A 20209-nucleotide genomic window follows, 5' to 3' on the forward strand; every position below is an offset into this window, starting at 1 on the left:
AGAAATGTTTATTTGGTACAAAATTTTTATTTTGACTAGTGCATTTCCAAATTTAACTTGTATGGACAGTTTAATTGAACACCTTAAGTACATGGGACCTTGAACAGGGCATGAGATTTTGATGCCCCAATAAATTTCAGCATGATATGAACAGTGCATAAAGAAGTATTTGCAAAGTTTTCTTGGGGAAATGGGGAGAACGGGGAAATTCAACTTCCCCATTTGGAGAATTCCTAGTATTCTTGCTGGCAGAGGGACAACCAAATCAATAGGCCAAGCCCTCAATCTTGGGGTTTATTCATATGAAACTTATACCTGCAAAGGATAGGCTAAGCCTACTTAAAATTAAGCCTAAGAGTCATCCCCAGAGAACGTCTTCTGTTGCTCAGATGTGGCCTCTCTCTCTCAGCCAACACGACAAGAAAATTCACTGCCCTCCCCCTGTCTACGTGGGACATGACTCCCAGGGGTGTGGACCTTCCTGGCAACGTGGGACAGAAATCCTAGAACGAGCTGGGACTCAGCATCAAGGGATTGAGAAAACCTTTGACCAAAAGGGGGAAGAGAGAAATGAGACAAAATAAAGTGTCAGTGGCTGAGAGATTTCAAACAGGGTTGAGAGATTATCCTGGAGGTTATTCTTATGCATTATATAGATATCCCCTTTTTAGTTTAAGGTGTATTAGAGAGGCTAGAGGGAACTGCCTGAAACTGTAGAGCTGTGTTCCAGTAGCCATGTTTCTTGAAGATGATTGTATAATGATGCAGCTTTCACAAGGTGACTGTGTGATTGTGAAAACCTTGTTCTGATGCTCCTTTTATCTATGGTATGGACAGATGAGTAAAAAACATGGATAAAAAATAAACACATAATAGGGAGGACAAAGGTTAAAATAAATTGAGTAGACGGAAATATTAGTGATCAATGAGAGGGACGGGTAAGTGGTATGGCATGTATGAGTTTTTTCTTCTTTCTTTCTTTTTCTGAAGTGATGCAAATGTTCAAAACATGACCGTGGTGATGAGTACACAGCTCTGTGGTGATGTGACCATTGGGGCCACCTCTGCTGGCGTGGGGGGCTGAGGCACCCCCGATTCCACCCACTGGGTGCCAGCAGCGTCCCCCCGAGTGGTAACCCCCAGACGCGCCCGCAGACATGGCACAGGTTCCCATAAACCTGTGGGACATTATGTGATGCGAAATAAGCCAGAAAAGAAAGAGCAAATATCGTATGGTCTCATTCAGAAAATGCTGATCAGAAAACCGGGTCTAGACTGTGAGCTCTTACAGCAGCCACATTTAGTCCATAGCAGTGACTGTTCTTTCTAGATGCTGCGTTGCTGTGCTATGTGTTTACAACCTGGGGTTTCCCTGGAGCTCTGGGAACCTGTGTGCCCCCAAGGCTCAGAGTAGGATTTCTGCAGTTCTGCAGGTCCCCATCGCCACACACAGCAACTGCCAAACTGAAAAAGAGATCAGGCTTCAATAAGAGATAAGAACGAAGCTGTTCTGGTTGGGACTAAGGAAAATCAGAACACAGGGGTAAAGAGGACACTGTCTGTATTTTAGAACTGCGTCTACTCTGTGAGACCAAAGGAAGAGAGGTTTATTTTGTCCAGAACCTAAATTTTATGTAGCACATAATCTAACTTAACCTGTCTGCATAGATCATTTAATCAACTCAAACACAGAGCCCAGAGCAGGAATGCATCCTTGTAAACCTGTAGAGCTTAATGTAATGCCCAGATACATCCAAGAGGATGTGGGCAAAGAATTAAAAAGTATTGGTAAAGTCCCCTGAGGGACAAGAGAAAAAATATGGAACTATTAAACTTTACCACCAGGGAAACCCCTGATACTGTCTCAAACATTAAGGACACCCAAATCAATAGGCTGAGTCCTTGACTGAGGCTTGCTCTTGTGAAGCTTATGTAGGTAGTAGAGAAGCTTAGACTACCTACAGGCATGCCTAAGAGTTACTTCCAGAAAACCTCTGTGGTTGCTCAGACGTGGCCTCAGTCTCTCTAAGCCCAACTCTGCAAATGAAATCATTGCCCTCCCGCTACGTGGGACATGACATCCAGGGGTGAAAGTCTCCCTGGCGATGTGGGAGAGGACTCCCAGGGATGAGCCTGGCCCTGGCACTGTGGGATCAACAATGCCATCCTGACCAAAAGTGGGGAAAGAAGTGTAATAAAGAAGGTATCAGTGGCAGAGAGAGTTCAAATAGAGTCAAGAGGCTACTCTGGAGGTTGCTCTTACACAAGCTTCAGCTAGATGCTGCTACTTACCATGGTTTGCCAAACCTCAACCAAAACTGATCCCGCCAGCCTAAAGAACACCTAGGGTTTTAAATGAGATTCTACAAAGGTTCCATGCACTACAATTACTTAACAGAAACCTTCAAGCTCCGATTGGGTTTGAAGACCAGATAAATTCTGAAACCCAGAGAACCCAGCCTCTCCAGAACACCAACTAGGTCCATCTCCCCACCCCATATTATCGACAGCCCCTTCCAACATGAAAAACTTAGAATGGCCATAGCCCAAATACCCCTAAAGAGTGGGAGAAAGATCAAAGGTGATGGTGGAGGTATACAGAGAAGGTAGGGTTTAACAAATGAGTATGAGTGTTGAATCATTATATTGATACTATTTTAGTCTCCAGTGTCTTGGAGCAACTAGAAGCAAAACCTAAAATTGTGGAATTATAAGTCATACCAAACTTTGAAATCCATTCTACAACTAATTGTTGTTGTATGCTTTAAAATTATTGCTTTTTTGCATATACATTATTTTTCACAATAAAAAAGTATGTATATATACATATACATATATATATATATACATATATATATATAGTTCAGTAGTAGAATTCTTGCCTGCCATGCAGGAGACCTGGATTCAATTCCTGGCCCATGCACCACCCCCTCAAAAAAGAAGTATACACACACACACACACAAACATGCATGTGTGTGCACACATGCATAGTTAATTTGTTTTCTTAGGGACCAATAATGATCATTTAGAAAATATGAATCAGAAAATGACCCAATTCACTATAGCAAAAAAATCCTACAGTACCAAGGAAAACAGTTAATGAGAAATACGCAGTTCTAGAAACATCTTGAGGAATTTACGGAAGGATCTGAGGATAAGGAGAGAGAGGATGTGCTCAGAGTCGGGGCGCTGCTGCCACCCCCGGCTGACCTAGACATTCAACCTAATCGAACGTGTGAGTTTTTATGGAGAGGAGAGAACTTGACAAAATCAGCATGCAGAAATCACCAGAAAATCGGTTAACAGCATCATTATTTAAGTAATCATCCTGCAGGATTCGAAAGTGTACAATAAAGCTGCAATAACCAAGCCCTGAGATCCAAGCGCTTTGTTGCCCAGGGAACTGGTATGCAAGGAGGGCAGCCTTCCGGTCAGTGTGTGTGTGTGTGTGTGTGTGTGTGTGTGTGCGTGCGCGTGCGCTCGCATGTACGTTTGCATGTGTGTGTGCCTGAAAGCGTGTGTGCATATGAACGTGCTCGCATGCACGTTTGCATGTGTGTGCTTGCACGCGCATATGCAGGGTCCTTGGTGGTGTTGGGACAAGTGGTCAGCTATCCAGAAAAAGAAAACTGGATTCTCACCTCCTACAGCAGTCCATTTGGAAGCTTTTCTGGGACAGTCTCTCCCACTTTTAAAATGAAGCCATTAGATATAACTTACATAATTTTGGGGTGGGAAATGTATTTATACAAATTACTTTAAAGGCTTTCCCCCCCCCCCCAAAGCATTACTTTAGAAATAAATGGTGAACATGACCGCTTAAAAATAAAGCACCTTGTCTGCCCAATAGCATGACAAATAAAACATAAGTAGGGGGAAATAATTTGTACCATTTGGGACAGATAACGAATGACATCCTTAACATATAAAAACAGTTCGAAATCCATGAGAAAAGACCAACATCGCAGCAGACAAAACAGCTGCAGATATGAACAGGCAATTTGCAGAAAAAGTAAAAGGTCAGTATAGCATTTAAATTGTCTGCCACTAGATACTGAGGAGCATTTCATCTTTTAAAATCTCTTCATTCCTCTCCTTTTTGGGAAAGGAATTTGGGAGCAGGTATAATGGGCTTAAAAACGTATCATAAGGAAACTAATGAGAGATATGCAACGAGATGCTTACTGAAACGTACCAATAGCAAAAAAATTACAAACAAACTCGGCATCCCTAAACCACAGTGACTCTTCAAAGTACAAACAGTACCAAGCCTTTACATGAATGTTGGGCATTGACACGGAACGCGCTCTAGGATTTTATAGAATTTTAGGATCTAAAATTCTATAATTAGTATCGGCCCAGAGAAAGTGGTAAGTAGGCATGGAGAAAATGTTTTCATAACTAGGTCAAAACATGAACAGTGCTTTCTTGGGTGAAAAGCAAACGTATTTTGGAGTCTGAGCCCAGGTTTCTGCAACAATAATGTGTGATGAAAAGTGGATTGCAAAACCTCTCTGGGCCGCAGTTTTCCCATCTGTGAAATGGGATGATAATTTAGGTCTCTGTAAGGATGGAGCCAAAACTTAGCATTCGGGACACACCCCTAATTTATTTATGCTCTCCAGGTCCCGGGTGCTGAGTTGCGGCATACATAACCTTCCCTGAGTGAGAAAAAAGTCCAATTTGAAAAGCCCCGCGGCGCGGCCCGGGACCCACCTGGATGCTGTGGATGACGTCCTTGAACGGCAGGGACCGCTGCGTCCACGCGCCCACCAGCCCCATGGCCCGGTCGAAGTTCTTCACGTACTCGCCGTACATCTTGAGGAACGGCGCCAGCTTCTGCAGGATGTCCCCGAGCCGCGGCTTGGCCTCCCTGGGGGGCAGAGTCAGGGCTGAGACCAGGTGGGGGGGTGGGGGGAGTCGCGGCGGGCGGGCGTGGGCCGCAGAGGGCCGTCCCCGCTGGCTGGCACTGCCCTTCCCCAGGGGACCGCCCAGCACAGACGCCCCCTCCCGGGAAGGCCCCCCCCGGGCCCCCCCACATAACATGGGAGAGAAAAGGGAACACAGTAAGGCCCTTCAGCAGTGGCAGCAGAGGGCGGTGCTACAGCTACGGGGGGCCCTAAGCTGTGAGGCAGTTAGTGAGATGCATGTCACCCTTGGAAATAAATGAGCAAAGATAAAAATTAGGGGAACACCCAGGGCTGGCGGTTTTATGGGGAGAGTAGCACTGCGTTTCACCGGTGGTGGAAACCAACTGCTGGTTTGGACGGGAGCGTGGAAATGTGAGGAGAAGATTAACCAGGAAGAGAAAGAGAGAAACGCACGGGGCCACCGCTGCAGGGCAGCCACCCAAATCAGCGCCTTAGTGGGCCGGGGCTGGGGTGGGTGGGAAAGCGCCAGTGGGGCTGTCGTCACTCAGTGGTGGGGGCAATGCCAGCATCACGCCGAGCAGCAGCACGTGCCCTCCATCTGCGGGTGGGGGGAGCCGCGGGAGCCCCGGGTCAGGGGGGCTCGGGGGGGCCCGTCCTCAGCTCTGACCCCAACACCCATCCCGGGTCAGGGGGGCTCGGGGGGGGCCCGTCCTCAGCTCTGACCCCAACACCCATCCCGGGTCAGGGGGGCTCGGGGGGGCCCGTCCTCAGCTCTGACCCCAACACCCATCCCGGGTCAGGGGGGCTCGGGGGGGCCCGTCCTCAGCTCTGACCCCAACACCCATCCCGGGTCAGGTGGGGCTCGGGGGGGCCCGTCCTCAGCTCTGACCCCAACACCCATCCCGGGTCAGGTGGGGCTCGGGGGGGCCCGTCCTCAGCTCTGACCCCAACACCCATCCCGGGTCAGGGGGGCTCGGGGGGGCCCGTCCTCAGCTCTGACCCCAACACCCATCCCGGGTCAGGGGGGCTCGGGGGGGCCCGTCCTCAGCTCTGACCCCAACACCCATCCCGGGTCAGGGGGGCTCGGGGGAGCCCGTCCTCAGCTCTGACCCCAACACCCATCCCGGGTCAGGGGGGCTCGGGGGGGCCCGTCCTCAGCTCTGACCCCAACACCCATCCCGGGTCAGGGGGGCTCGGGGGGGCCCGTCCTCAGCTCTGACCCCAACACCCATCCCGGGTCAGGGGGCCTCGGGGGGGCCCGTCCTCAGCTCTGACCCCAACACCCATCCCGGGTCAGGGGGGCTCGGGGGGGCCCGTCCTCAGCTCTGACCCCAACACCCATCCCGGGTCAGGGGGCCTCGGGGGGGCCCGTCCTCAGCTCTGACCCCAACACCCATCCCAGGTCAGGCAGGGCGCGGTGAGGGATTTAGAGACCTGCCAGGGAAGTGAGCCATGCCGGCCCCAGGGGAAGGGACGCTGCCCGGCTGGGGGAGCAGCCAGCTGCGGGGTCAGAACCCATCCCACCACGAGGGCACCACTTAACCTGCAGCTGCCTTTCTCCTTTAGGGTCAAAACCAGTGTTTGCTGTTGATGGTGGTGGTTTCTGGTCTTTTCTTTTCCTTTGTAAACGAGGGAACCAGAGCGGCTGCAGTGGAGACGCAGACTGTGGGTTCAGCCAGCCACAGAGTGTCCCGGAAGGGAGGGCAGTGTCCAGCCTGGGCAGTGTCTGGGCTGGTCCTGGGTGGGGCGCGGTGCCCACCTCCCTGCTTGCCCCCCACCAGCCCACCTCACGCTCTCTGGAGGGGCCCTGACGCCCTCTCCTCTCCCTGGTCATCTGCTGGCCCCTCCCGCCCCGCCTGTGTGACTCGGGGTGTCCCGCCACAGGAGTGTGACACAGGTGTGCAAGGTGAGGCGGGACGCGCAGGGAGGTGGGGGAGGGAGCCAGGAGGGAGGGGGCCGGCCGTGAGGGGGGGGCGGGTGGGCAGCTGAGCCCCCCACTGCGGAACACTCCGGGGAGAAGCAGGGGCCGCGTGCCCCGGGGCTGGGCGTGGAGCCGACCCTCAGCCACCAGGGGACACGGGCCCTGCCCTCCCTGCCCCATGCACCGGCCAGCCGACCCCTGCGGGGATGAGCTGGGTTCCAACCCCAGGCCGCTGTGGGACCAGTGAGCGGCTGCGCCCACCCGTGGGGGCAGCAGGACAAACGGGCAGGCGCTGCCGGGACATGGCCCTGGGGAGGGCCCAGGGGCAGAGGCTGAAGGGGACAGGGTGTCACACTGGACACGCAGCAGCCCGGGCTGGAGGGGACTGCATGGCTGAGTGACAGCAGGGAGGCGGGGCACCGCGGGGGCCGACCCCTCCAGGCCCTGCGGGGAACCTGCTCCCAGTGGGCAGGGGCTCGGCATGGCTGCACCCAACCTGATGGCCCTCCGACTACCCCAAGGACACACTGCGGCCGCGGCACGGAGGCCAGGCGTCCTTCCCAGGGCGAGGCCCTCCCGCCCGTGCTACTCCCCACCCGGCTCCCGATGCCCCAGGGAGGAAGCAAGGGGCCCGGACCCCAGCTAGGCCAGCCCAGCCGGCCGCCAGCAGAGACCCTGAAACACCCTGGAGCAGCATCCTGGAAAGGGGGAGGGAGACACAGAGGGCAGACGGCGAGGGACACCCCACGAGGACCAGCCCAGCCACCCCTGCTGAGAATGACTGGAGGCCACAGAGGAAGGGGATGGATGCTGGGGGGGGGGGTGCTCACTAGAAAAGAGATCCTGGTGGGGGCATAGGTTAGTGTGATGCCCTGACACATCCCAGGATAACCTGGGCAGAGAATACAGAAGTATTTGCAAAGTCCCCTTGGGGCACGGGGGAGAAAGGAGGAAATATTCGACTTCCACATCTGGGCAATTCCTGATATTCCCACAAGCAGTGGGACAACCAATTCAATAGACTGAGCCCTCCCTCTTGGGGATCGCCCCTGTGAGGCTTCTCCCCACAAAGAATAGGCTAAGCCTAGTTAAAATTAGGCCTAAAAGTCACCCCCAGAGAACCTCTTTTGTTGCTCAGATGTGGCCTCTCTCTAAACCAACTTGGCAGGTGAGCTCACTGCCCTCCCCTATGTGGCTCAGGACTCCCAGGATGAGCTGGGACCCAGCAGCAAGGGATTGAGAAAACCTCCTTGACCAAAAGGGGGAAGAGAGAAATGAATTTAAATGAAATTTAAATAAAGTTTAAATGGCTGAGAGATTTCAGAGTCTGGAGGTGGTTCTTATGCATTCTATAGATATCTCCTTTTTAATTTATGGTGCAGTAGAGTGGGTGGGAGGAAACACCGAAACTGCTTAGCTGTGTTCCAGTAGCTTTGGTTCCTGAAGATGATTGTATAAAGCTTTTAAGGTGTGACTGTGATTGTGAAAACCTTGTGTCTGACACTGCCTTTATCCAAGGTATGGACAGATGAGTAAAAAAATAAGGACAAAAAATAAGGAATGGTGGGGTGGATAAGGAGTAAAAAAAAAATTGAATAGTGGGCAATACTGGCAGTCAATGAGAGGGAGGGGGAAGGGGCATGGGATGTATGAGCTTTTTCTTTTTTCTTTTTACTTCTTTTTCTGGAGTGACGCAAATGTTGCGCATGGGAAGTTCAGTGGAAGAATGCTTGCCTGCTCTGTGGGAAACCCAGATTTCAGTCCTGGTCCAAGCACCCCCAAAAAAACAAAAAAGGCAGAACAAAGAAAAAAATACAGCAAAACAAACAAACAGAAAAACCAAAAATATATATAAGAAGAAGAAAAAAATAATAAAAAATACAAAAAAAGCAAAGGCACAGCACACCTAGGAATTACTCATTCCCAGCACTTGGTGGTTTCAGCTGTTCTCAGGGGCGGCAGCGTGTCCCCCAAAAAGCGAAGCTAAGCCCGGGTCCCGTGAACGTGGCTTTATCTGGAAACAGGGTCTTTGCAGAGTTAATGAGGAAGGCGAGGTCACATTGGAGTAGGTGCCCTCAGAAGAAGAGGGAAATTCACGCCCAGGGACAGACAGACATAGGGAGGTCGGCCACGTGAAGACAGAGGCAGAGACAGAGGCCGTGTCCACAGGCCAAGGGGCCCAGGATGGCGGGAAGCTGCAGAGAGACAAGGAGGACTCTCTCCTGGGTCTCCAGAGACAGCGGGCCCTGCCGGGACCTCGTCTCGGACCTCAGGCCTCCAGCGCTGGAGACAGGACATGCAGCTGTTCCAGGCGGCCAGCCAGGGTGTCCACACATCTGTCCCCACAGAGCCCCATGCTGTGGGCACTGAGGTCTGACGATCTTGCAGATGGAGAACCCGGGGCTTAGGACATTGACCGGTCCCGGTCACTCAGCCGGGAAGCAGGGTCCAGAATGGGCCAGGACCCTAGCTGTGCCCTGTGGGCTCTGCCCCTCGCCGTGCCCACTCTCGGGAGAGGATGGAGTCAGCCCGGGGGGACAGACCCCTAGCGCCTGCTTGGCTTGCAGCCCATGGGCTGGGAGAACACTCAGTCCACTCCACCACCGCGACAGAACACCTGCCACGCTCGGCCACGAACCTGCTTGCGCCGAAGCCCCCCTGGGGTGGGGGGTTAAGGCTGAAGCGCCAGCAGGCCTCTGGGTGACGGGAAGCTTCAGGCGGGGTGGGTGGGGATGGTGGCACAGCACAGAGAACGTGACAACCCTGCCTGAAAACGGTTAGGTGGAAGATGTTCTGTTTATGTATGGTACCGTGATAAAAGTAAAACAAAAGAAGACTCTCCGGAAGTTCTGTGGCCACCAGCCCCGTGTGGGCCCCAGCCCACTCACCACTCCCGTGTGATCCGTGTCTGCAGCTCCGGCAGCAGGAACTGGCCGTGGAAGCGGTAGATGGAGGAGATATTGGAGAAAATGCCCGTGGTGACGTCCGGAGGGATGCCTGCCTCGGTCAGCTTGGTGCAGAAAACCTGGGGGGTGGAGGCACCGGACACACGTCACCGGGCGAGGCCCCAGGGCTGGCTTTGCCGCCGGGCCCCGCTGTGGGCTGTGACATCTCAGGAGTGGGCGCCGGCTGCCCCGCAGTTTTTCTTAATGGACTTCACGGACTTGGAAGTCATCACCCGCCCTGTTTCGTTAATCTGATTGGAACCGCCTCACAGCCTCATGGCGGCTTCACCCGTGGCTAGTTCAGCCCCGCAGATTTCGGAGACGGCTGGAAGCTCCCCTGGGACAGGCCACCCTGGCAGGTGGTTCTGCCACTCGCAATGGGCGGTCCATCGGCCTCGTCCTGGTCTATGAGAGGCACTGAGAATCTGCCCACGTTTTAGCAACCGGGCCATTCATGTCCAGCCAGGAGACGCAGCCCTCGGCTGCTGGACTCTGGGAATGGGGCAGGTGGCCAGAGCCCCACAGTTTACCTGGTCCAGCAGGTGCAGCCGCCTCACGTACGCCTCCTCCGTGTGCAGAAGTTCCCGTGCGATGTGGAGCAGCTCCTGGGGCTCGGGGCCCTGGGGAGAGAGAAGACCCCGCGTCCTGGGCAGCCGGGCCTCGGGACAGGCCGGCCAGGTGCCACGCTCAGGGCCAGGAGGCCTGGGAAAGGCCCCTCAGGCGTGAATGTAGCTTCTCTTCCCGTGGACGGCATTCCACCGAGACAGCCAGGGGAAGGCACGGCGGTTCCATCAACCCCGGAAAGGCCTTCACAGCCCAGGGATGGCCCTTTCCGTCCTGCGGCTATGGCCACAGAGCAGCTGCCGCGACCACGTCACAGGACGCTGGCCAACAGGAGGCGGCGTATCCGGGTGGAAGCCAGAAATGAGAGAAAAAGCAGAACGAGGTGACAGAGAGACCGATGGACTTTTCCTCTCCAGGATGAAAAGCTGGGGCTTGTGTGCCACCCCCTAAGTTCTAGGATTCCCGCCACCTAGCCTAAAAAAGCCAGGACAATGCGAGCCACTCGCCATGAAAATACATCCAAGGGCATCTCTGGCAGGCCTCCAGAACTCATCCCACGAGTTTTGCCTCCTCATTGCAGCCAAGTTCCCAAAGGCCCTTGTTCTGCATACCCTCTTCATAGCCCCCTTCCTAGACACCACTCATTAAGCACGCACTGAGCACTGGGCACTGAGCACTGAGCACTGTGCACTGAGCACTGTGCACTGAGCACTGCACACTGAGCACTGAGCTCTGAGCACTGCACACTGAGCACTGAGCTCTGAGCATTGCACACTGAGCTCTGACCACTGCATACCGCCAGCTGAGCACTGGGCACTGAGCATTGGGTACTGAGCACTGAGCACCGTGCACTGGATTGAACACTGAGCACTGCACACTGGGCACTGAGAACTGGGCACTGAGCACTGCACACTGAGCTCTGAATACTGCTCACTGAGCACTGAGCTCTAAGTACTGCATACCACCAGCTGAGTATTGGGCACTGAGCACTGCACACTGAGCTCTGAGTACTGCGCACTGAGCACTGAGCTCTGCCCACTGCATACCACCAGCTGAGTACTGGGCACTGAGCACTGCACACTGAGCTCTGAGCACCGTGCACTGGACTGAACACTGGGCACTGCACACTGGGCACTGAGCACTGGGAACTGAGCAGCTCATGTGAGGTGGATCAGTGCTTGGCCACCAAGGCACACAAGCAGCATCAGCCCAGTGTGGTCCCCCGCTGCCCCGCTGCACTGTTTTGGGAGGAGACCTTGGAGGGTTGGTGGCTCCTAGCAGATGGCACAGCTCTCCCAGGATGGAGCACAGGCCACGGGGAACCAGCCCGCTGTGCTCAGAGTCTCTGAGTGGCCTAGGATTCTTCTGAAAGATCCACTCAACCCTCTCCCCGCCCCCTGCCTCAGTGGTTGTGGGGTTCACACAGGAATTGGCAAACTCTTTCTGTGAAGAGCCTGAGAGTAAATTTCCAGGCATGGCAGGCCTGGGCCACCACCACTCGTGGATGAAAACAGCCGTGGCAAACTGGACACTTGTGGCTGTTCCAATAAAGCTTTATTTACAAAAACACGCAGAGGGCCGGACTTGGCTTGCCAACCCCTGCATCCCAGCATCTCTTGCTGCGCACGAGCACTGACGAGGCCAATTAAAAACAAAACAAAACACCAGGAGGTGGGCAGGGAGCCCCCAGAGTCCTCGCAGGGTTTATGGTGGATCCGAGACATGTGTTCTTTAAAGCTCTTGGGTGGTTTTGGTACCCAGCCAGGACTGACAGACACAGTCCTCACCAGCGACAAGGCCCATGACTTCATCTTTGAGAACTTTGACCCCTGAGAAGCCCCCACCCCACCCCCGGCCCTCCCGCTGCCTCACTAACTACAGCCTCAGTCCGGCCCTCAGCAGCCCTGAGTTGGAGACCCCTTCTCCATGCATTCAAACTTGTGTGCAGTCACAGTAAACACACAGTCTGCGCTCTGTGTTCTGACGTTTCCATTTCACCCTCAGCAATAGATTTCCTCCTCTTTTTCCACCTGAAGACGTAGAGTAGCAGGGAACTGGACACTCACCTTCTGTGGCCTGGGACAGGTCACCCGCTCCCCTGGCCCCTGTTTAATGGGGATGCCGGCACTTGGACACAGAGGAGAGGCCGCCTTGATTTTCAGGCCTCAGCTGGGCGTCTGGACCCAACACTGCACCTCTACTTGTCACTGCTGCCAAGAAAACAGGACCCTGCGTCCCCTCTGCAGCCCACATCTGTTGCCCACCCCTCCCACGGCCTGCCGCTGCTTTGGGACCGTCCCCTCAAGGCTTCCCCACATCCTGGGAAAACTCTAGCTTTTCCTCAGTTTGGTGACGCCCCATGGCCCCCCTATCTGCAGCTCCCTCACTGCAGCAGGGCGAGCTTTGTCAGGCGATGAGGGGGTCCTGGAACTCAGGCCATGTGCTGGGTGGGACACTCACAACCACCCGAGAGTATCCTTCCGAATACAGAACGTGCAACACAACTGATGGTAAAACTTCAGAAATGGTAGCACAGCACTACCTGACGGTAGCACAAGAACATAAGTGCACGGAATGAAGCTGAATGTGGGTATGGGTGAGGGAGAAGGGCTGGGGGGGCACGTATGACATCAGAAGGAAAGATAGAGGATAAAGACTGAGACGGTATTACTTAGGAATGCCTAGAGTGGACAATGATGGCGATCAAATGTACAAAACATAAAACGTTTTTGCATAGGAGGAACAAATGAATGTCAGCATGGCAAGGGGTTGAAAATAGGATGGTATACAGGAAAAAGTACAAACAGTACAAGCTAGGGTCTATAGCCAACAGTAACACTGTAGCATGTTTCCACTGAATGTAACAAAGGGTCAAAACCAAATGTCCACAGGTGGGGGGCATGGGAAAGGGGTATGGATTCTTTGTGGAAGAAAAGGAAATGTCTTCATATGGATTACAGAGGTGAAGGCATGTCTATATACTTAGGTTGGATTGTATGATGTGTGAATAAAACCATTTAAAAATGAACAGAGAGAAACGAATGTTGGAGAAAATGCGGAGAGGGAGATGCCCCTGTTCACTGTGGTAGGGAAGCCGAGAGGTACAGCCCCGTGGAGGGCAGTGTGGCGGCTCCGCAGGAGGCCAGGGGTGGGGCTTCTGTGTGATCCTGCAGCCCCATCACTCAGCATACGCGTGGAGGAGCTGACTGTGGGGACATGCGTAGACATTTGCACACTGGGGTCTATGGCAGCAGCGCTCTCCACAAGGGATGGAGGTGGCCTGAGGGTACCACGGCTGAGGGATGGAGGGGGAACTGTGGTGTGTTACATACAATGGACTACTGAGTGGACACAAGAAGGAATGACGTGGTGAGGCATGCAACCCTTAAGAGCTGTATGTTGAAGGAAATGTCAGGAACAAAAAGACAAATACAATCACTCACTCATCTGGACTAACCATAATATAAAAACTCAGTGAACTAAAGTCAAGAGCATGGGTTGTCAGGTTGGAGCCTGTTGTGAAGGGTCCCGGACTGTGAGCTCTGACAGCAGTCACATCGATTCGGGAGGTGTAACTGTTATTTCTAAACTCTGAGATACTGAGCAGTTTGTATATAACCTGGTTGTTCCCAGAAACTTCGGGTATTTATGTGACACCTGAGACTCTGAGTTAAAGCTCTGAAGCTATGAAAGTCAGCAGTACCCCATACAGGAGCTGCTCAAAAAGTGGAAAAAGTGATCAGACTTCAGCTACAGATATGAATGAATGAAGCTGATCTGGACAGGGCTAAGGTCAACCAGAATACAGGGTAAAGGATGATGTGGTCCATATTTCAAAACTTCAACTTCTATGTGAGACCAAAGGGAGAGATATTTGGTGCAAAATGTATATCTTGGGTCACACATTATCTAATTTAACCTGGATGGTCAGTTTATTTGAACACCATAATTACATGGAACTTTAAATAGGGCGTGAGGTCTTGTTGGTTTGTACAGGTCAGTGTGATGCCCTGACATGTCCCAGGGCAATTTGGGCAGTGAATAAAAAAGTATTTGCAAAGTCTTCTTGGGGGACTGGGGAGAAAGGAGGAAATATTAAGCTTCCTCATTCGGAGAATTTCTGATCTTCTCACAAGCAGTGGGACAACCAATTCAACAGGCTGAGCCCTCCATCTTGGGGCTCACCCCAATCAAGTTTATTCCTGATGATTATACCTGAGTCACTCCCAGAGAACCTCTTTTGTTACACTGATGGAGCCCCTCTCTCTAAGCCAACTCGGCAGGTCACCCTCCCCCTACGTGGGACATGACTCCCAGGGGTGTAAATATCCCTGGAAACATGGGACAAGACCCCTGGGATGATCCACGACCCAGCATCATGGGACTGAGGAAACCTTCTTGACCAAAAGGGGGAAGAGAGAAATGAGACAAAATAAAGTGTCAGTGGCTGAGAGATTTCAGAGTCAAGAGGTTACCCTGGAGGTTATTCTTACACATTATCCAGGTATCCCTTTTTAGTTTATGGTGTATTGGAGAGGCTGGAGGGAAGTGCCTGAAACCATTGAACTGTGTTCCAGTAGCCTGGATTCTTGAAGACGACTGTGTGACTATACAGCTTTTACAGCGTGACTGTGTGATTGTGAAAACCTTGTGTCTGATGCTTCTCTTCTCTAGGGTATGGACAGATGAGTGAGAAAATAAGGGTAAAAAAAACCCAAATAAATAATGGTGGGGGGATAAAGCATAAAAATAAATTGGGTAGATTGAAATACTAGTGGTCAATGAGGGTGGAGGAAGGCTATGGGATGCATGGATTTTTTTCTTTTTTCCTTTTATTTCTTTTTCCGGAGTGATGCAAATGCTCTAAAAATGATCATGGTGGTGAACACACAACCATGTGATGACACTGTGAGCCACTGGTTGTGTACCATGGATGAGCTGTATGTGTGTGAAGATGTCTCAATAAAAATATTTTTAAAAAAGGAAAAAAAGAGAAGAAAATCAATTGACCATGAAGTTTCATGCACTAAGTTTGCCTCCCTGGTCCCCACAATTCCAGAGGGTTCCTAGGCCAGATCAACCCTGAAGCCCAGAGGGACCAGCCTCTCCAGGATGGTCAACTAACTACCTCCCGCTTTCTGTTAGTGCGGATGCCCCTTCTCAACACGAGAAAGTGAGATGGGGCTTTGCTTAAATATCCCTGCAGGAGAAGGCGTGAAGGAGGAGCATAACAGAGAAGGCAGGATTTAACAGCGCGTATGGCTGCTGGGTCACTATGCTGAGATTTCTTCTACTGTCCAGCACTCCGGTGCAGCCAGACTGGAAGGAAAACCTGAAAGAGTGGGATGGTACCCAGGACAAACTCTGGGATCTGTCCTTTAACTACTTGTCGAAGAGTGCTTTTGAAATCATTGCTTCTTCTTCCTGTTCTTTGTATATATATTTTACAATTTAAAAAGTTGAAAAAAAAAAAAAAAACCAGCGTCCATATCTGGCCCCCAATACTCTTCCCTGGGGAGCCCCAGGTCCCGACCTGACCTCCTGACCTCCTGACCTCCAGGTCCATCAACTGCAGCTCAGCAAACGTGGGGTTCCAAGACGCAGGGGCCGCCCTGATACCACCCGCCCTGCTGCTGCCACCCCGCTGGCCCTGGGTCAGTCGTGCCCCCAACCCACTGCCCCGGGCCCCCCCTCGCCAGCCCCAGCTGCCCCTGGACCACCCGCAGCGTCATCTTTCAGAGTGAGCCAAGAGCTTCTCCTCACTGCCCCAGCAGCTCCCACAGGCTGCACAGCGCCCCACTCCTTATCCCGGAACCCCATCCCGCCGTGCGACTGGGGCAGCGCGGCCCTGCAAAGACAGGTGAGGGGCACTGGGTGCCCTGCGATGCCTGGCCGACTCCCAGGTCTCCTGACGAGCACTGGGCAGTGCAGGTGAGAGCACGGGGGACAGGGAGAGGATGGACAAAGCAAGTGGAGCTGCCCGCAGTGCACCCCGGGATGGGTGGTGGGCATCCCTGCCAGCGTCCGGGTGCAATCCCTTCCTAGCTGGGGCTTCTGAGAGCCCCGCCTGCCACGTCCCCTCCTGGGCTGCCCTCTACGCCCAGGAGCCAGCAGTGGAACACAGTGGACACGGCAGCTGCTCCCTCCCTGCCCCCTGGCCCTGAGCCTGCTGGGGGGGGGGGGGCGGCCCAAAGAGAAGCCAGGCGCTCCCGGGGACGAGTGCACAGATGCTGATGCCAGGGGGGTCGCCGCCCCCTGCCCACTGCCCCCGAGGTCAGTCGCGTGCCCTTCTCGCAGGTCTGCTGCTGTGCCCTGACCCAGGCCTGCCATCCTGCACTGAACGGCCTCCGCTGGACCATCCCTCGACTCCTCTGACCCTCAGGCCCTGTCTGTGCAGGGTGGGGTCCACTCCCACCCCGGGTGGGGCCTGTTGCCCGGCACTGACCAGAGCTCCTTCATCCTTCCAAGGACTCACCGTCCCAGGAGAAACTGAGCAAGGGAACCGCCAGGGCCCAGACCCTGCCCAGGCGGCGCGTGCACGGGCTTCCTGGGGAGAGGGAGCAGGCTGGACGCGGACACAGGGAAGCCCTGGGGTGGGACAAGGGTGGCGACCCGAGGGCCCCCCACAACCCGACCCCCCACCCCAGTCCAGGAGCAGGGAGGCGGGAGGGAGAGGGAGGCGTGTGCGGTTTAGAAACCGTTTCTGGAAGCGGTGTGGACGGAGGTCAGCTGTGGCAGGTGCCCAGTGGTCACCCAGGCGAGGGCAGGGCCATGGGGAGGGGGAAGAAGGGACCCCCGAGAAGGGGTGAGGAAGTGTGAGGGGTCAGGGCGCACCAGACGCTCCCCGCTAGGGAACCGCAGCAGGGCCCCAAACCAGCACTGGGGAGGGCCAGGCCTACCTTGGCCGCGTCCTGTCCCGTGTCCGCCCTCTGGGGCTCGGGCTCCTCGCCGCTGTCGGCCTCCGCCTGCGGGGCGCGCTCTGTGGGGCTGCTGTCCGGGCCCCTCTCGAGGGGCAGCCCCAGGGTCGGGGGGCCCTTGCCGGCCTCCCTGCCCTCCTCGCAGGGGAAGCTCTCGCCGACCACGCTGCAGGACGGGCTGTCGATCCCGCTGTCCCGATTTGGGAGTTTCTCGCCCAGCTGGCCCGTGGGGCCTGTGTCTGGGGCGCCTGCCCCAGTGGCCGCCTGCAAGCCCAGGCCGCCGGCCCGACTCTGGGGGCCAGGTCCGAGGGGGAGCTCCAGGGCCTTCCCGATGCCTGGACTGTGGAGCTGCAGCGGCAGCAGCGTCCCGGCCTCAGCCTCCTCCTGGGGCGAGCAGCCAGGCCCAGCGTCCAGCCCCCCTAAGGCAGCAGGGGGCCCCAAGGGAGGTGAGGAGCCCACCGTCGACTCCATGCGCCACGCTGAGCTGACCAGGCTCCGGGAGGGGCCAAGAGGGGGCTTCCTGTGGGGAGGAAGGGGACTGGCTCAGGCTGTGCCCAGCACCGGCTCAACGCCAGCACTGCCCATGGAGCCCGGGACAGGGAGACGGAGCCTGAGGGCCACTAACTGCCCACCCTGCAGTGAAGTCCACATCAGGACACAAGCTGCGGCTGGGGTGCAAGGCCACAGCCCAGTCCTCCCACTCCTGGGACATGTGCCCCCAGCCCTGTGGCGGGTCTCTGGGTGATAGATGAACACCCTCGGCAGGTTCAGTTGGGTCCTTTCTACAGGGGCTTTTGGACAATGGCAAGTGAAAAATATTTTATTTTTAAACACATTTCTTTTATGTGAAAAAGGAAATTCTGTGGCATGAAGCTATCTGCAACCCCATATATTTAAAATACATGTGCAAAAGTAATAATACCCAACGTAAGTACAGTGGTTTCCATTTATAAAGTATGTTCCCATCCACTGGGTTACTCAGTCCTCATGATGATCTTCAGGTAAGGCAGTTACTAGGGCAACCACCATCACCACTACTTCCTTCATTATCACCACCATCATCACCATCACTACCACCTCCACCACCACCTTCATCATCTCCACCATCACCACCACCACCACCACCATCATCACCTCCACCACCACCACCTCCACCATCATCATCACCACCACCATCACCACCACCTCCGCCATCACCTCCACCATCACCACCACCACCATTTCCACCACCACGACCACCTCCATCACCACCATTACTACCACCTCCGCCATCACCACCATCACCACCTCCATCACCACCTCCATTACTACCACCACCATCACCATCACCACCACCATCACCACCATCATCACCACCTCCACCACCACCGCCGCCATCATCACCACCACCACCATGACCACCATCACCATCATCATCACCATCACTACCACCTCCACCACCACCTTCATCACCTCCACCATCACCACCTCCGCCATCACCACCACCTCCACCACCACCACCTCCACCACCACCACCTCCACCACCACCACCTCCATCACCACCTCCATAACCACCTCCATTACTACCACCACCATCACCACCACCTCCACCTTCATCACCTCCACCTCCACCACCTCCGCCATCACCACCATCACCACCTCCATCACCACCTCCATTACTACCACCACCATCACCACCACCTCCACCTTCATCACCTCCACCACCACCACCTCCACCACCACCACCTCCACCACCACCACCTCCACCACCACCACCTCCATCACCACCATTACTACCACCTCCACCACCACCACCACCACCATCACCTCCATCACCACCATTACTACCACCTCCACCACCACCACCACCACCATCACCACCACCTTCATCACCTTCATCACTACCACAATCGCCACCATCATTATGATTTTACAGGTGAGAAATGAAAACTTCTCGTGACTGGTGACCCGCAGGCATCAGCCTTGGCACCCTCACCAACTCTCATTACCCCCCAGGCCACAGGGCAGGGACCTGGCCAATGAGCTGGGGCTTTGCCTGAGGACATGAACCCAGGATTTTGCCTCCAAATTCCAGGTTCTTTCTCCTCCTCACATCACCCCTCACCTGAAAACCTTCAGGCAGCATAAGCAAGCTAGAGTGTTAACTGCAGTGTACAGGAATTTCAGCCGAGGAGGGCTGAAAGGTGAAAATGAAGCATTCACTGAAATGTCCCATGAACCTGAGGTGGAGCTGTAAGGACAAGGGACGAATCGGCTGACCTTCCTCTCAGATGACATCCAGGTTACCTGATGCTTTCAAACTTCCCGATGAGGGTGCTGACGGACGTGGGGGCGGGTGCCAGGCTCTGTCTTGGCCACAGGGTCCCCGAGCGCCTTGGGGTGGCTGGCAGAGGCCGCTGCGGGGCTGGAGGGATCCGTTGAAAATGTCTTTCTTGCCCAGCAGGTCTGAAGTGGAGAGGTTTAGGAGGTACTGGGAAAAAAAAAATTAAAGGAAAATGAAAACCCACCTCTCCTAACAGGCACTTGGGGCAGGTGGGGGCCAAGCCTCAGTTCTACAAGGGAAGGGTGGAAGAGACCAGCTGGCACATCTGCCTGGTGCACACCGAGGGGACTCTCCCCCGGGCCAGTCCTTTCTGGAGAGTGTGGTGGAGGGCTGCAGGGTGGACACAGTAGGCCGCGTCCTCAGCCACCGGACACGCATGGAAGGGCAGGGCAAACCCAGAACCAAGAGGCAGCTTCTCCACGTCTGTGCACCACCACCCCAATGTGAGGGGTCTCCTCACACCTTCCCCAGCTTACACCAAGCACAGCCACAAATCCCCACCCTCAGACGGCCTCCCATTTCATTCTCACACACGCCATCACAGACATACACTGACACACTCTGTCACACCTATACGCAGACACACTCTTCCAGCTGAATTCTCACACACACGCTCACACCAACACACTAACGCACACAAGTCACAGACACTGACACACTCACACTT

The 20209-nt window shown here is 54.6% G+C and overlaps 1 protein-coding gene across 4 annotated transcripts in view; it reads right to left on the reverse strand.

The window, feature by feature from the left end:
* FGD3 (FYVE, RhoGEF and PH domain containing 3) overlaps positions 1-20209 on the reverse strand; it is a 59278-nt gene that overhangs the window by 27945 nt on the left and 11124 nt on the right. For all 4 annotated transcript variants that reach the window (XM_077138697.1, XM_077138699.1, XM_077138696.1 and 1 more), the window contains exons 2-6: positions 19506-19689; positions 17202-17739; positions 10269-10358; positions 9682-9818; positions 4718-4874 (exon numbers count right to left, since the gene is read on the reverse strand). In XM_077138697.1, coding sequence (XP_076994812.1) covers positions 4718-4874; positions 9682-9818; positions 10269-10358; positions 17202-17690 — 873 coding nt within the window. In that variant the 5' untranslated portion in view covers positions 17691-17739; positions 19506-19689. The remainder of the gene's footprint in view (positions 1-4717; positions 4875-9681; positions 9819-10268; positions 10359-17201; positions 17740-19505; positions 19690-20209) is intronic.

The sequence above is a fragment of the Tamandua tetradactyla genome, chromosome 2, assembly GCF_023851605.1.
Source record: "Tamandua tetradactyla isolate mTamTet1 chromosome 2, mTamTet1.pri, whole genome shotgun sequence".
NCBI classification, from domain to species: domain Eukaryota; kingdom Metazoa; phylum Chordata; class Mammalia; order Pilosa; family Myrmecophagidae; genus Tamandua; species Tamandua tetradactyla.